Source organism: Lepidothrix coronata, unplaced genomic scaffold (assembly GCF_001604755.1).
Source record: "Lepidothrix coronata isolate B3197 unplaced genomic scaffold, Lepidothrix_coronata-1.0 Scaffold20, whole genome shotgun sequence".
NCBI lineage: Eukaryota > Metazoa > Chordata > Aves > Passeriformes > Pipridae > Lepidothrix > Lepidothrix coronata.
In genome coordinates, this window is record NW_016690200.1 from 1,926,025 (window position 1) to 1,943,967 (window position 17,943).

General features: G+C 44.6%; 1 protein-coding gene across 1 annotated transcript in view; it reads right to left on the minus strand.

Moving 5' to 3' along the window:
* Positions 1-8,119, minus strand: part of KIAA1324L (KIAA1324 like) — a 102,347-nt gene extending 94,228 nt beyond the window's left edge. The window contains exon 1 of the mRNA XM_017807855.1: positions 7,809-8,119. Within this exon, the coding sequence (XP_017663344.1) occupies positions 7,809-7,937 (129 nt within the window). The 5' untranslated portion in view covers positions 7,938-8,119. The remainder of the gene's footprint in view (positions 1-7,808) is intronic.
* Between the last annotated feature and the right edge of the window lie 9,824 nt (positions 8,120-17,943).

Here is a 17,943-nt window from a genome sequence, read left to right on the forward strand (position 1 = left end):
AAGCAGCATTTGATCAGCACTGTTGACCTGCCAGCAGGAGGGAGCCATGGATATAAAAGCCTGGGAAAAATCAGCAGTCATCCATTTCTGACGTACATCCCTCAAAATAAAACACACCAGCCTGTGTGAAGATCTTCCTTTGAGAAACTTCAGAGAGTAAGTACAAAACCAGAAGGATTCCACACACCACAAGAAACGCTGTGGGAAATTAACACTTTAAGCATCAACAGCTGAGGTCTACATCACCTTTACCCTTCAGTTTGCTGCTAAAAGTCACCATTCCCATGCATTTCAGTTTACTGTGACAGTAAGATCAATTTAGACTCTGATTTCTCTGCTACTAAATGTATACTGTATTTTATCAACCCAGCAGCAACTATGTTAACAGCATCTTCAGGTTTTGCACTCCCCATCACTTCTCCTTCTAGCTTGGTTATCTAATGCAATTCAATTTTCTGACCATATTCATTACACCAAAAACACCTCTAAGCACGATCAAATCAGTTCCAACCTCAGAGGGAAAGTCCAGCCTTTCCCCAAAGCAGGTTTTCTTCATCAAATTGGATTATAAGATTAGCACTAGTAACCCACATTGGTAATTATCATACATAAAATAGCTCTTCTGACTGGGTCTACCCTGGTAACTAGAAGAGGGTCAGGGATCTGTCCACACTCATGTACTGTCTCATGTTGTTTACAGGAATATCTTCTCCTGATGCTCTGCTTCTCGGCAGGATGGGCATATCCTTTTAACCAACCCCAAACACCCTGAGCCACTTTCCTGTGGATTATCATTGGAAAATATTTGCACCCCTAACATGGAACAAAATCTAATTAAATGAAAATTGAGCTACCAAGGATTGTCACCACCAAATTAAATAGTTCCTATCACTTTTTGTAGGTACTTTCCAATAGTCTTCATGTATCACCATAAACTATCTCTGTTATGTTCTTGACCATCAAACACTAACAGGTAAGAGAGGTTAATCCCGTATCAGCAAGGGAAAATGAAATGAGTAATTTGTCCTCTCTTTCTGGCAATAAAAATTGACTGTCAAAGAAATTTTCTAGCTGGGAATAGCCCGTCATCTGGAATTATTATTCCTTTTATTGAAAACATATCTTACAGCCAGCAAAGAGACAGCACTTGCGTCTCTGAAGCCAGAGCACAAGAGAGACCAACAATCCAGTTCCTTCACACTTTTAACACATCTCTTGTTTTCTTGTTCCTACATCAGGAAATACAATCCCCTTGCCATTATTTCAGTGTGAATCCAGGCTAGCTCTGCCTGACCAAAATTTTATGGTCTAGAAATAAAATAAGTGGAGACCAGACTTATGCCTTTGAGTGGGTCCTAAAGCCTCCGGTACCACTTCTATCCCCCCAGAGACTAAACACTTGAGTTATCTCTGCCACTCACCCAGCTAAACACTCTCCCTTTTCTTTTTTCTTGTTTTATCTTCCTTTTTTTTTTTTTTTTTTTTTTGGCAGGTGAGTTTTCAGCCGAATCAGCATTTGCTCTGACTCAGCACAGTGACAGGATCGGCAGCACCAACACAGGGCACCCCGCAGCTCAGCTGCACATGTCGTCCTAGATCATCTTAAATCAGCTCTAAGCCTGTGTCCCAAGTGCACAGTGATTACTGTCTGGCACTATTTATCAAAGAGACTATCACAATGTTTGTGAAAGAAGGTCATTATTAGATTTGGCTAATGTTTTCTAATTGAAAGGGGTTTGTTTGTTTGTTTGTTTTAAAATATAGTTTTCAAAAAAAAAAAAGGGGGTGGGTGTTAACTATTTCTCTCCTTCAAAACCAGAGGTTTTCATTCTCAAAAGACTGAAAACCAAAACGTTTTCACTACCAGCAGTCAAAATCTGAACATATTTTCAAGTCCAGGGTAAGCACTAAAATATTACCAAGGGGTGGTGGAGGGACACTCTTTCCTAAGTTGATGTGAGACTTAGGGAAGATACACCCATGCTGGAGAACAGCAAGGGACCTTCACAGCAGCAGCCCCTAGAAAAACCTTGGCAACGTCTGGGAGACACAAGGAACCTGTTCCCAAACACTGTTTCTTTCCTATCTCAAGTATGAGGCATTCAAGGCTACCTTTCTTTTTACCAACCCTTATCTGTTCTTCACTTTCTAATTTTCTTTTCTACATAGCTGATGCTTGCCACATCCTTCAGCAGGCGTTGACAGCAACCTCCACATATGACACGGAGAAGCCAGTTTCCCACAGACTGAGCCCTGCAGGCCTGAGAACCCCTGGCTCTGCCTCCCTGGTCCTTGCAGGCAGTGGGATCCCAGCCAACATCTTCAGTGAACACAGAGTCAGGCTTGCAGCACAGGTTCCCTTCATGCAATTCCAGCATTTCCGACCCAGGCCATCATCTACCATAAAGCATAACACAGTGCACAGTACTGCTAAAGCTTTCCCAGCCAACACCTAGTGGGAAATGTGGCCTGGAGGAGGCAGCTGACAGCCCAAATCACTGCATTAACCTATCCTGGTGCCTGGCGCGCTGATGGTCCTCACTCCACCATGCATGGATGGGTCAGGAATCCCAGCACGGCTCCCATCCTCACTCAACCTGAGCTATCTCACGCTATGGAGAAAAAAAGAGCTGAAAATAAAAAAAAATAAAAACACGGGCTTCTTTATAGATGATAAATCTCATCCTGAATGATCAAGTGATGTCTGATGGTGGGAGAAATGCAATCTTGTGTTGGTTTAATGGCTACTTCTCTTTTGAGTTTATGGCCTGTTACAGCAGTTCCACCATGAAAAATTTCTTATTCTTGAATCATTATAGCCACAGCTCACTATCCAATTTTTATGCCAGCATCTGTCTTCCTTCTCAGGTTTAAATTTCTGACATCTCACCAGTTTCTCCTGTGCTTCTCCTCCACCCCCCACCGTGGTCTGCCTAAGCACTTCAGTGGGGATTCTTTCTCCTCTGGTACCTGTACTTCAGCATCTGTCTCCTCATATTTTGTGCACATGTTTACTCTCCATCAACTTTATTGTCAGCAGTTTTACAGCATGGGTTTTGCTCCTCTTTCCTCATCTTTATGACCCTCCATCACCATGGAAAATGGAAGCTGTACATTTCTCTTTTCCCCACAAAGACACAAATCTGTGTAGCAAGAGGTGACAAAAATAATATGGTCTATCTAGGAATCTTTCCACAGCCTCTTCTGCTGACTATGAGCTGTTCATAGATTAGGAGTCTAAGATCTTTCAAGGTGGTTAGAAATCAAGGAATACAATACTGAATCACCCCAGCAGCTGGTATAGATAGTACCTGTTCTTTTGCCAAAATAGCCAATGCAGATGCTTCACAGAAAGGGACAAGGGTACCAATAAGGGACAGCAAGGTAGCAAGTTTAGGAGAATTCCTTCCTAGATGTTTAAAAATGAGCTAATCTCTTCAGAGATTTTAAGGCCAGTAGAGACTAAATGAACCTCAGAGATCAAGAAGTCCCAAGAAGTTCTTTACAATTACATAAAAATAAAAAAGTATTACCTTTTTACAGAAATAACATTTAGCCTTTCACGTACACAAAAACCCTTTTATTTCTATCTCATCCTAAAGATTTGCATCTCATTATTTTTCTGTGCCCCATGCATTAACGCATATTCTTCTTTCTTTTCCTCCATCAAGCAATTCCCTGCTTACCTAGACAGCCCCACCCTTTGCTGTGATTACTGTATGCTCATTAACCAGCTATGGAACAAATAAACGTTCACGGTTCCTGAGTACTAATGATAACGCACAAAACCACTCTGACATGTTTGATTCCTTTCTTTTTAGTCACCCATCCAAATTTTTTCACCATCAGCACATGGGCTGCCTCTGCAGAGCCATCTGCAATGACCCCAAACCTTTCCCCAAGCAGGTACAGTTCGCTTATGACATAAGAGTGCTTCAGATACTCAGATTCCTTCCAGCAGACATCCCTGCCATGAATATTTGGAGACAGGGTTGCTGGCTTACATAACACACTCCCAAGACTGACATGTATCTCCCTTCTATCCATGGAAAGACAGAACTTCACCTTGCTTCCCAGGTTGCTTAGCTCAGTACCTAGTATCTTGATTTAATGTACTAATATACTTAAAATACTTCACACTTAATTTAGACACACCCCATTTTTTAACCTTTTCTCATTACGAAAACTGGCACTATTTCAACACACCTAATCCACCATGCTTGACCTAATTTCAAGTTCATGCTTCCCCTTCCTTATTAAGACTTCCTTGTCTTTGCCTTGCAAATGATTTTCTAAAAGACTGTTTCATTTTACAAGAAAATTTCTTATATAATTTTTGTCTTTTCCAGAAGTATTCTAGCAGACTAGTACAAAAATACTTTCCCTTAAATAAAGCATTTAGCATTACACTTTCATTTACCTGTCTACTGAAACATCAGGTAAACCATGCAATGTTTCACACATTTATTATCAATATCACATTTATTATCAATATCAAAGTCATGTGTTTGCTCTCAATCTGCATAGTAATTGAGAGTCAAACAGGGATGTGAAAGAAAACATCTCTGCCAGCAGCTTGGATACTCCATATCTCTCTTTGCAAGCAATTTGGTTGAATGGGAGGTAAGAGAAGGGTCACTAAGTGGTTTTGGTTTTTTGGTTGATTTTTTGGGGGGGCTTTTGGAGGGGCGTTTTGGGGGGGTTTTTTGTGTTTTGTTTTTTTTTATGATTCCAAAAACAACATAGGGAAAGGAAAGAGGAAATGAAGAAAAGACCCATTTAGGCTGAGTATCAGCTAAAATATCCGAAAAGCAAAATCTGCTCGGATTTGGGTGAATCTCTGGGGGAAAGCTGAAGAAGACTCATTCAGTTGGGAAAGTTCAGAAAAAGCACCAAACACGGGAACATAAGACGTAACAAAGATTGTCCCTGCAGCAGCAGGGAGACAGGCATGAATATCTGATTGTTTCCAACATAGCAGCCAAATGTGTATTCAATGGCAGTGAAAAACATGGGTGTCATCAATTCCACTCAAAGTCATAAAAATTTATGCAACACATAAAAACTTTGCATGGATACCCCAATCATCATTGTCATAGCAGAAAGAATTCACCAAGCAGTTATTTTTCTACCACTGTCCTAATGTGAGTTACCAACTCACCAGAGGCACAGGATACAGCAGTGGGTCTCCCCAGGGTCTGTACCCAGAGGTACCCTGGCCATCCAAGCTGAGCCCACCTCCACCTCTTGGAGATTCACATGGCTCACCTTCAGATTAGCTGCTGCTCAGGGAGAGCTCACGATGTGAATGGTCATCACAGCCTGGACTGAACACTGTTACACCAGAAGCTTATGTCTGTATCAATTTACTCCAAAAACTCTTGGGAACATTCACTCAAGCTGCTTGTACATTTGGTTTGCAGCACGAACACACCTTTCCTAAATCCAGTGTGCTGAACTACTACAGTCCCTGATGAACAAGGTCAATGACAAAAAGGTTTCTGGAAAGTGACATTGCTACACATTATTATTTTTGCTGTCTATGTAATCGGAGCACCACGGAGCCTCAGGGATAGCCAGAAATCCCACTGCTCCAAATGCTGTACCAGTGCTGAAATCTCACAGACTGGCAGATTTCTGTATTTCTCATAACAGTGAGGGAACAGAAAAACAAGCTGTCAAGGAAAGAGGGAAGAATGTGCCGATAAAGGAAAGATGCCCTATAGATTGAAAATCAACTACCTGCTAGTGCATTAAGCCTTGTGTTTCTCAAACCTTTTGGGTATAAAACAACAAGGCATCTACTAAGTCTTTAAAGGACTGCAATACCCTCTGACAGGCTGTGCTTTCTTACTGCACGACTTCATTCCTGCCTGAGTCTGCCCAGACAGACCAGAGTCAATCACCTTGGGAGCTCTGGCGATTTTAATGACAATACACCCAGGTCACTCAAATTGGACTGAACTAGGACAAATGGCAAAGTTTGGAGACTAACACATAATAGCCATGTTTTATGTGGACTATTAACTTCTGTTTTTCCCTTCTGTAATCAGTTGATCTGCTATCCCCTTTCTTTGCAAGCTCTTCTCTTTTTCCTCTCTCTCCACTCGGACATGTTTGTAATTATATTTCCTGGGACATACAGTTGCATGGCTGCACACATGCCAGCACAACTAATGCCCAGCTTTTTAACCATGTGAGTGAGGGCTGTCTCTGCCTCAAAGAGTATTCAAATGAAGAAAAACAACATTGTCCATCTCTCTGAAAGAAAAGCAAAAGCACTCAGGTCCAGATCCAAAGGGATACAGGAGTGGGGCTCAGGAGAGAATTTACACACCTAAACCCCGGTATGTGATGTTCAAAATACCATCTCTCTGCTTTTGGTACCTCTATGTGGATTCAGCTCTCTGTCACCTTTAACCATCTGCAGAGGCTCATTTTTTGAAGCAAAGACTTTAGGATGAGATCTGTTTCCCTTCACTAGCTAAAAAGGGAGAAAGGTAATTTAAAGCAAGTGGCTGCATAAATCCCCCTCTCTGAGGATGACCAACATCTAGGGGAAACCCACCCAAAGCAGACATTGGTTTGATTATCCCATATGTCCCCCTACTGCAAGATTTCCCATGCTAGGCTAGCACTGAGCTCTGTTACCTGTAAGAGAAAAAAGTAGATTCCACAGGTAAAGAGGGACCATTCCCCGGGTCAGGGATGCTCTCTTTCACCACAGATAGGAGACGCGGGCTTCTGCACCCTCAGGCAAGGATATCCCATACTGCAATGGCCTCCAAGCATGGATCAGGACCCCTCAACAGCCGAGTGCTCCCCCCTGGCTGCAGTCACCCACTCCCAATCCACTCTGAGAATATACAAAGTAGTTCTTGCTAAACGATGCAACTGCAGTATGAGATGGGGAAGCTCTGTTCCCGGAGCATCCTCAGAATGGGTAGGAGGAAGAGGACTGATTGCTGTTAACCCACTTACAGGTTTCTGCTTGCTAGAGCAGTGCCCCGGCCACACAGACCTGTTCGGTAAGGTGGTACCCAGCACTCACCCCTACCCCGTTTGAAATGCAGGAAAGACCCACTTGCTCTTTAAGAGCAGCAGAGAGGATTTCCCTGCGTGGAGGAGTGAGGATGGAAAACCTGGAACAGAGCTTCATGAAGCCCTGGTCCCCTCCGCCGTGGATTCTCCGGGGACACGCGGGGCTGCGCATCCCTGTCCGTCCGCCTCAGACCCCGCATCCCGCACAGCCGTGCGAAGCGCCCCTGCTCTGAACATGTCGAGTCTCTCCTGGTTCGGGCTCTGACAGCAGGAGAGAGGCAGAAAGTTTCTCTCCCCATGTCACACACACGGCTCAGCCCAGGACGCCCCGGGCTGACACGGGGAGGGGGGCAGGACAGCTTCACGCACCATCCGTCCTTACTCTCCCCCTCTGCGCTGATATAACATGTTATTTAGAAAAACAGCGAGGCCGGAGGCGTCCCCCTGATTTGGAGAGGGGCTTCTGATATTTCCATGCACCGGAGGGAACAGCGACAACCGCGAGGGGGTCGCGACCGACGACCAAGGGAGACGCTCTAGCGTGATGGGGGGGGGCTCGGCCGCCCCACAGAGCCCCCGCCTGCACGGCACTGAAGAGTCCTTCCCCGTGGGTCTGATCCCTCTGTCGTCCCACGAACAACCTTGGGGGGGGGCAGCAACAACCAGCAACAACCCCTTCCTGGCGTGCCACCCTCTTCCCCAACCGGTGCAAACGCCCCCCGCCCTTACGACTGGGGAAAGCCCCAAGAGGAGGAGGAAAATCTCACCTCTTGGCAGGGCGGCAGCTGCAGGGCGGCCGCCTGCCAGCCCAGCAGCCAGCAGCACACCCAGGCGCTGCCCGAGTAACCCCTCTCCGCTCCGGCCCTCCGCATCCTCAGCATCCTCAGCAGCAGCATCCTCCTCCTCCCCCGCCGCGGAGCGCCCGCGCACCCCTTCCCGGGGGCGGGGGGTGGTGGTGGTGGTGGGAATCACCGCGCCCTGCTCCTGCCGGACACGTCGGAGCCCCGGCCGCGGGCTGCCCCTGGCCCTGCGACCCGCCTGCAGCCGGGCATAACCCCGGCGCTGCACGGACAGAGCGGCCCCGCCGCCCGCCCGCCCCGGCAGCCGGCACCGCCAGAGCCGGGAGGAGGGGCCGGCAGCGGAGGGGGGAGGAGGAGGAGAGCGAGGAAGGCCGGCAGCGCAGGCGCACGCTGCCGAGGCCGGTCCAGCCCCGGCGTGGCGAAGGGAGAGCGAAGCATCCTCCGGCTGCATCTCCCCAGCCCCAAAAGCTCTGAGGTGGGGGCGAAACCCCGCGGGCACTACTGGGAGCCTAGGCCCTGCTGGGGAGCGCGGCACCACCTCCCGGCTGGAGCTCCCGGCCCCAAAGGCTGCGGGGTGGGAGCGGCACTGGAGGGTGGAATTCGGCCCTGCATCCCCCGCCGTCCCCTGCCTGGCTACTGGCACCCCCGCTCCCATCCCTGCCCATGGCAGCGCCAGGCGATGCGAGCTGTTTGTACCCGTATCCCTGCTCCTCCGGCGCTAAGGATGTCTATGTCCCCCCTTCGAGGAGAGATCCCACCAGGCGAGATGTGCGCTGGACAGTTCAGCCGCTGGCCAGAGCACGGCAGCGAACTTGCCCCGTGAGATGGGGAAGCGGCTTATTCGTGGCCTGACCCAAATCATTATTATCCCCGGAACTGTGTACATTTCTCCCTTGGTCGTTGCCTTTCAGTTCGGATTTTGTCTCCCCTTCCCCAGCAATATCCAGCTACTCATTCCTAATGAAGTGTGTGACTGCCTCAGGCATTGACCGTCCTCTGCCTCCCTGACACCTCTGCCAAACCTGCTCACTTCCCTGCTCCTTCCTGGGTCTTTCTTCCTTTCTGCCTCCTCTTATCTAACCAGCAAACCCCAGCATAGATACAGGGCTCCTCATGGCTAGCACAGGATGTTCCTGTCCCTATTGATCCACCTTTTCATATTCCAATACAGAGCCTTGGTGTTTTTTTTTTTAGCTCACTGACTTTTTTATTTTTTTTTGTAATTTTACTGCTGTTCCTGCTCACAGTGATCCAGATTTGACTCAGCCTTTATTCACCTCTTGAAAAGAGGGCTATAAGGACAGAGTCAGATCTTTGCCTGCGTCATATAAGCCCTCTCTCCATCCCTGGCTGGTATCATTGCTGCGTCTGTATGCTAACACAAAAATGGTTCAATTTGCTCATTTTATGTCATTTGAGACCCTTGCTGGAGCAGCCAGGAAGGGACCTCTTTGATGCTCTGCTAGTGGAGACAAGTTTGTTCTCATACCAAGCCTTGCTCTGCTTTTAGCTCTCGCTGGAGGAAGGAAAGTGGGTGATGGCCCCCATTGCTCACCAGGGTGCCAAACAAAGCACCTCGTGGTGTACATGAAAAAGCCAAATTATCTTTCCAGAAAAAATGGAGAATTGGGTAGAAATTCTGCTGCTGCTGTATGTTTTGTGCTCCTGGACCAGGTAGGTCACAAAATTGGTCCCAAGGATTCATTTCTGACTTTAACTGCAGGATAAAATCCAATGTCTGAAGAACACTGATTTCAGCTGGAGCAGCAGTTCTCTTTATTTTTGCTGAAATAAAACACACAAAGCTGCAGGCTCTCCAAGGTGTGCAGCAAGGGACTCACTCTGAAAATATATGGGAAAAAAACATATTGGTTAGATTTAGCATGTTTTTCATGCCAGAAAAATGGGTACAAGGTCAACTTGCAGAAAAATGCACTTCTTGCTGCAGGTGCTGGCCTGGAATAAAAACTCAAGGTGGGAAGCAGACGTAGGGGGCTGCTTGCAGAATTGCCCTCTGCTGCGTGAGGGTTTCTGCCCTCCACATACCACTGATTCCCAGGGACTCTCAAAGTGTCAACAGGGCTGACAGGAGTCAGTTCAGGTGAGCAGACCTCCCATACAGATGAGGGATGGATGAGGAAAGGGAGTACTAGAGTGTGTTTTGTCACCCTTTTGCTTCACCAAATTATTCAATCCTAAAACTCAGAATGGGAAGAAGACAATTCACAAATAAAAGCCTCAGTGTATGTTATTTACTTACTGTCCTCTGTGGGACTTGCTGTCTTCCTAGCAAGAAAAATCACTAAGATCTGAGATTATTTTTTGTCTTACTTTATGTTTCCAAATGACAGAAGGTCCAGAAATTTCTTGAGCTTTAAAAGCAATATTGTCACTTTGGTTGCTGTGCTATTTGAACAGGATCTGAAATGCCTGTAATATTAAATCCTTCAAATCTTACCTGAAAGCAGGGTGGCAAAAGTTCTGCAGTGCATAGTAATCATCTGGCCACCAGGGAAAAAAAAATACATATATATATATATTATTTAAAAAGTTTATGATCTTAGACAAGAAAAAATGAGGTAGAGGAAAGCAAAGCAGGATTTGAGACATATTTTGTAACTTTAACACCACAGAAAAAGTAGCACCTATATATAAGGCAGCAGAGGTAAAGGAGTTTTAAATCTGACAAAAACAGATAGCAAGCAGTCAAACTGGGAGTTTTAGGATCTGTATCTGAAATCTTGACCAAACAGTTTGGGTTAACTGAGAGGATACAAAAGTAATTCGGAAGACGAATGCAATCTGACTTATAAACAATTGCCCTGCTCTGCTACATTAAAGTACACAAAAAAAAAAGCAGACTAGTAACTAATAATTTATACTGCAACAATCATGCAGTGTGTTTCAAGGTACATATCCAGAATTGCCTGTATTTTATTATGCCTCTCCATCAGTCTGGCACAAGTTAAAGATGCTCCTAAAAAGTGTACCTTTGCACTCCCGTTGTAAATTATGCCCAGAAAAACCCTGTATCTTTCAGGCATTTAGGATCCAGATCTGTAAATGGCTCTTCCTGACACCAGTGAAATACTGGAAGTTAATCACGACGAACTTTTATGTTTGCAAAGCTCAAGCCATAGGTTTCCCCGGTAGCCGCTGAGCCGGGGCAGGGAAACAGCCATATGTCAGTAATGTTAATGACACCAAGTGAAAGGGAAAATTAAATGGCTGCCAGCTACTGTTTGGATGACAGCAATTAGTAACTACACTTGGGATTAGTCAGGCCTGTAGGCTGACAGTGGCTTGCGTGGGAATACATCACCCGGTAAATGAAGTTATTAACCCTTTTCTGCTCTGCCTGTTTCTGATGAAATCGCTTTAAAGACCTTGCCTGTACTCGCGTTTCACTGAGACTTTTGGAAAAGCTAATCAATACAAAGTAATTTCATGGAGTTTCTTCACTCGTTTTGTAACATTGTTGACTCTGTATGTGGTTAAATTTTGTCATCACTCTGCCACATAACCAATTTTCCCACAGAAGGTAACATGTTCTTTTAACTTGCTAACATATCAGTCTGTGAGCTCTACCATAGTGTGTCCTGCTCAGGCATCTCCTTTTTCTTGTGAACCATATATTTTTCCATATAATCTGGTCATCTGTGCATTCTCCATGAGGGAGTGCTTTACCTGAGACAAAAATTAACACTCTTTCAAGACATCATGTCATCCCAACACTTTATTACATGAGGTTCAAGATAGCCTTAAAATACATGCTTGCTCATACACACATTCTTACTTTTGGATTCCCAAACTCTTCAAGCTCTTTGGAAACTCAAGATACATAGCAATACTAAAAGAATGTTTATACCCATGACTCTGGTTCAGCTCTGACCAACTTAGACATCACTTTTACTTTCAATCATTCAAGGAGTGTGGTGACTCCACCCTAGGATAGTCTGGAGAACCCTGCTGAGAAAGCTGATGTGATGGTTAAGCAGTCATTGTAAAAAATGTGTGGCATTTGCAGTGGGATCTCTCTAAGGTTCTCCTGTAACCCATGGAAGAACCTGATGCTGAGATTCACCTCACTTAACTTGGTCACTCACAGCTTGGAGTGCTTTGAGAGTCCCATTCACCCTCTTCGAAAAAATATGTTATAAAAAACATCAGAAACCTTTTTTTAAAGAGTACTTGAAAGCATCCAGAGCTGAAAGTGAAGGTAGCACTCACCAGACATGTTTTAATTATCTGTTTGAGGAGAAGATGAATGCCTTTTGTCTGCATTAACTGCATAGGTAGCTCAGATATAGACACCTACATATGGTGAAATGAAGCCCACTCTAGATAATTTTCTGCTCCTGAGTGTCCTCTTTAAATGAGGTTCATGTCCTCCAGCTTTGGGTGTGTATTTAAGTGGTACATGTCTGACTGGTTTATACACTACACTCTGTAGCCCCATGTGCATCCAAACCAGACTACAGCACAGTGAAAGGGACCTGGGACAGTAGTGGCTGGCCTATGTGATGTCATTGTGCAGGCTCTGTCATGTAGCCATAGCCTCCTTATGTAAACCCACACCAGCAAAAAACCCTGGAAACAAGGCTTTCTGGTTAGAGAAAAGCCAGGATCAGCCTGTACTGCCTTTTCATGATTCTCACTCCTACATGTAACACTCAGTGTTTATCCCTTTCTCTCCTCTCTTAATACCTTCACTCCTGAATGCTGTATTTTCACCTCTTCTCCCGGAGAGGTTTAGAGCACCTGTATTTTGCTTTTCTAGCAGACTTCATCTTTTGGATCCACTTTAAACATCTGAGAGCCTTCCAGTTGTGATTTCTTTGTTCATCTTTTCTCTCATTGTGACTTTCGTTGAATTTTCCTGTAAATCTTGCTCATGACTTGGCACTAGAAGAGCTCCTTGAATACACACAATTTAGTATTAGCTGTGCAAGTAAAAGACCCAAAGCACTTCTGCACCATTTCTATCTACAAGCCTGGAGAAGAGAGGTTAGAGAGGTAAGCTACCTTGGTTGAATATGACACAAGAAATTCAGCTACGAGAGAAGAATTTCTCTGCTTTTGAGATAGCTACATGATGTGACAGCTCCTTCTTTGCTTTCTAAAGTAAGGGGAAAATATTCATTTCCAGTCTTAAAATGTATAGACCATCTGATTCTCCCACCCAGCGCATATAGAATAAAAGGAGGTGATCACTGCATTAAAATCAATTAGCACGTTTGTTTTGAGTAAGGAGGAAGAGAAGTGGTAAATATTTCCAAGGTAGCACATGTCAGAGAGTAGAATCAGCATCCAGAGCCTTTTACAGCTGCCATTAGAATTTCTTAAGCATTCATCCACAGGCACCTTTTCCCAGCAGAGCTATTTATCTGCTATGGGGTAGCAAGAGCGTGTTGAGTAATGAGGATTCTCTTGACTTTGCGTGCAAAACCAAGCCTGGTTAGATGACTCCCAGGGACCCACAGTGACATGAATATGTCCAAAGAGGACATGCCATCTGGGAGGGGCTGGGTGAGCAATCTGAGAAGTAATGTAGTGTAAACTACTAGAAAGCTAAAATCTATACACTCTGGCTGTGTTGATTTGGTGTGTGAACTAAATTAGGAGGAATGACAAAGAATAAATATCTTTCTGCAGCAAAGAACAGTTATTTGGGCTAATCCTGTGTTCGTTTCTGTCATGATGCCAAGTATATTGAGGCTGACCACCCTCATTCTAGGTCAGTAAGGGCTCTGCAGATGCATATCCTTGTCTCTAGGAAGGAGCAGAAGGCAGAGCAGCCTCCACACAGTGTTATATCCCAGCCCAAAGACTCCCCCTATGTTACACAACTTCTTCAGTCACCATTTGTCCCTTGCACTATCACAAAAGTGCCAGGGCCCACCACCCCACAGCACGGTGGGGAGAATTCCCTCTCCCATCCACCCTATCAGAAGCATCTTGGTCTCTAGTAAAAATAAAAATCAAAATGTCACAAGGCTTTCACATAGTTGGACCAGATGACCTTTAAAGATCCCTTTCAACCCAAACCATTCTATCATTTGAAGATACTGTCCCCTGGAAGGAAACTGGGCTCATATTTTGTATTGACCCACTTGATCTTGATCTCTTAATGAAAGATTTTGTGATTAAAACGCTGAATTTTCAATGGTTTCTCAAAGGTCTTTCTGCTTCCTCCAAATCAATGACAATATCTCCTCACTCTTCAAAAGCTTCAAAGCAATGCTGGGCCCTCTCAGGGACATTCACCGGAACCATCTTGAGCCAACATCAAAATGCTTTGAAAGTCCTACTTGTTCGATAAACAGGAATTTTTGTAGGCCATACTTTATTACCTTATTGTTGCTATGGTTGGTAGCAAAATGAACTTTGCTGACACTGCCAATAGCATTGACTCACACAATGGCAGCCAATGACTGTAACTTGGTATTAACAAAAGCATTGATTTTCTGCTCCTGGGAGAGCCTTTGTAAACTTTCAAACCCCAGTTTTTCCAAACAAAAAGCACCCAACCAAATGTCAGAGAGTGTAACAAAGTCATTTTAGTAGAAGCCAGATATGTAATGCATCATGTGAGAAGACTGACTCTGATCTCACACACGTGGGTGTGAAATTGCACTGGCCCTACACAAGCACGTGGCTGAAATACGTCTTTTCAAGGTGACTTCAAGGTGATGCTGTGACCAAGCAGCCTGACCTACCCTGACAGGCTGACTTACAAGTCAATGTAGAGTCCCATCTATATTTGTGGGGCTTCAGCCCCTATGTAAGGAGACCATAGTCATGCAACATGTGCTTGACTCCTAATCACAGAATCATAGAATGGCTTGGATTGGAAAGGACCTTAAAGATCAACTAGTTCCAATCCCCCTGCCATAGGCAGGGATGGCACTTAGATCAGGCTGCTCCTGTGGGTAAGGATGTCTGTGAGTTAAAGCAGAGCTTTGGATAGTGCTGTTAGATAGTTTTACAGCTATGACAGGGAAAGCTTAAAGTGCACGGTGCTGTTGGAAGCTTTCTTGGCACCTGGGAGCCTTTTACCTCCACCATCACCGGTCCCGGAAGCAATAAATATAATCAAATGTGTGTGCTAATGCAAAACCTTCATAATGAGCTCTTCTTCCCTCTCTTGGTTATTCCAATTAGATGAGCACATCTAACTGTCACATGCATCATCTGCTTGAGAAATTATTTTTTTCCTAATGCTGCGACAGTCACTGTTCAGGTTCTCTGCAGTTCAGCTCTATATGAGTCACAGAGTATTTACCCAACGCATCAGGCTCGATTATGATTAATTTCTGAAAACAATTTCTGCAGCCATTCAGGTGCTACAGGCAGATGCCTGCACACCCAAAAATAAACAACATATAAACTCTTTGCCTGTCTTGCTGAGTTTACAGCCTTCCTCTCCTAAAACTCCCACACTTTTTCATTCGTTAAACCCAGCTCACTCTATTGATCCTCAGGGAAAGAAGGGGGTTTGGGGTCAAACCCAGCAGAGGAGCAGCCCCCCATCTTAGGGGCTTTCACCCCTTGCCAAGAGGGAGGACCACTTGCCTGAAGGAGGGGATGCACAGATCTGGAGAATGGCTGGGCTTTTCATGGTTTTCTGCAGAAGGAGGGAGCAGATATGTATCTACCACATCAGCCCTGTCCCCACCTTCAGATGTCTCAGAGTCAGCCTTGGTTGCCCCCTGCATGGTTTCAGAGCGAATTGTGTCTTAAGCAGATGCTCTTAGTCCTATACATTAAAGAGTATTATGGCATCTTTAGGAGTATAAGCTGCTTCCCTCACAGGGAATGTGCCAGTACTCAAACAGGGAATACATTTCGCTGCACATCGTTTACTTCTCCAGCTCCCTCAGGACGACGTTGTTTTGACACAGTCTCAGTTTGATTTGCTCCACAAAAATACTAATTGCTCTGTCAGCACCTTTAAATTTGGTAACACACCACAGCCTTCAAAATCCACAAAGATAAATTTGCAGTTTAAGGGGTGAGGTGATTTGTTGCACTATAAATAGCCCACTGCATTAACATCCTAGTGCTCAAGTGGCACTAAGCTAAGTAGAATACTTGTAAATGTAATTTTTATGCTTTATTAATTGTTCCCTCATGATTTGTTTTTCTCACTACCACTTACGTTGGTGTCTGATTTTCCTCCCCTCTTAACTTACTACTTTACCCAAAGATGCATTTCCCCCAACATCTTTCCCCTTTCCTTACAAACTCACTTGGAAGAAAATATATTTAATTAAAAGCCTGTGAGGCACTCTGATTCATTGTAAATCCTGCTTTCCAAACAAAGATTCTGCTCATGTCCCATCCCCACTGATTATGAGGATGTAGAACAGCACCGAAAGGACGAGTGCCTGTGAGAGAACTGTGTGTGGTGGTAAAACAAGCACTCCAGGCACGTGTTTTCCACTCATATCACTGCCAGTGACTCATCACGGACTCATCATAAAATTTATTCTTTTGGAGAACATCAACTCAAAACTTACACCTTAGCTAAAGGTTTAAGGTGGGATTTCAACAGACTCAAGAGATGAATGAAGCTTCTATGGGTCTTCCTTACCAGACTGAACTGTGGGTTCTGTTGTCTTAGGCAAGTCACTTAGTATTCCTTTATTTAAGTGTCTTTCTCTGTAAATTAGTATTTACTCAGTCTTTGAGATGTTTGGATGAAATGGACTTATATTAGGACAGGAGGGTTTGCCTGCCAGTTGATTGTGGCCAAAAAGTGAAGTATCTGGCAAGTGGAATGCAAGTCTCCTTGATGCAAGCTTCTATAGGACCACAGATGCTTGTGCTAGAGCACTTGCCTGCTTGTCCTTGGCACTCAGATGCTCATTCCAGCCTAGACCTACCCAGAGATTGATACAGAATGACCATTGAGGAGCCTGGTCCTGGGCACAAACAGTTAGAGGGAGGGTCAGCCAGGCCTCCAGGGCCATGAAGAGTATCTCAGGATGGGACCAAAACAGCCAACACATTGCCATCTCAGACCAAGAAGATGACAGAGTCCTGCTTCTGTTTCATCTGCATTTCATCACCTGCTGAGGGATGGAAAGATTTGTTTAAAACCCTCGTGAAACTATGTATTAACTCACCCCTAGATATTACTGAGAAATAGTGAAGGTGAGGGCAAGGTGAAACTTTAGTACCTCTATCTTTAAAAAATACAAACACTAACATCATTAGAAACCCACAGACCTGCAAGAGATCAGAGCAAGTGAATTTGAAATTAACTTTGCAAAGTGAATGATGTGTTTGAATTAATCTCTAAAAATGTGCTTTACTGTGTATGTAAGGTAAAATGTCAGCCTAAGGTTAAAAGCTTTGTCGAAGCAATCTCTGTTTTGGACTTAAAGTGACCCTTGATATTTATCAGGGTAATGAAATTACAGGCCTTTTCAAAAGCTGATGAGAGGTTGTACTCAGCTCACCCATCGTAACAACAAGGTGGTTTTGCTGTAGCTGCACAACTCGCTTCTCTATCACTTTCCCACATGTAGAGACAAATCCTGCAGACTGAATATTCTTATTTCCCAGCATAACTGTGCTAAACTTCAGTGTTCAATAAAGATATATTTATTTTATATTCATATTTAATTACCATGTGTACATCTAATATCTAACATATACCTATATACATTACCAGTGACTGACGTGGCCAAACAGAGGTCACTCAGCTGATCCCTAAATGTTCCAGTTGACCTGACAGGCAAAGATGCTGTAAGCAGCAGGGATAACAGAGGTGACTCAGCCCTCTCCTTGCTGTGTCATTACCAGCTGAACAGAGACAGACGTCACTGGGCACTCGTGGACACAGGCAATGCTCTGCCCGGCTGAATGTGCAGGCTGCTGCCCTATTGGTAATCCATCAGTGCCTGAGGCCAATGGTAAACAGGTCTTTAATCTGCTGAACACAAAACAAACACAGAAGGGGAAAACTCATGAAGCCAAACCACAAAGAAGTCCAATGTCAGAAATAGCAAATGAGTAAGCTATAATTTCTTTCCAAGTGCAACACTTCCCTGTCTAGTCAATGCAGGTGGCTTATACTGCCAAGCACTTTCCC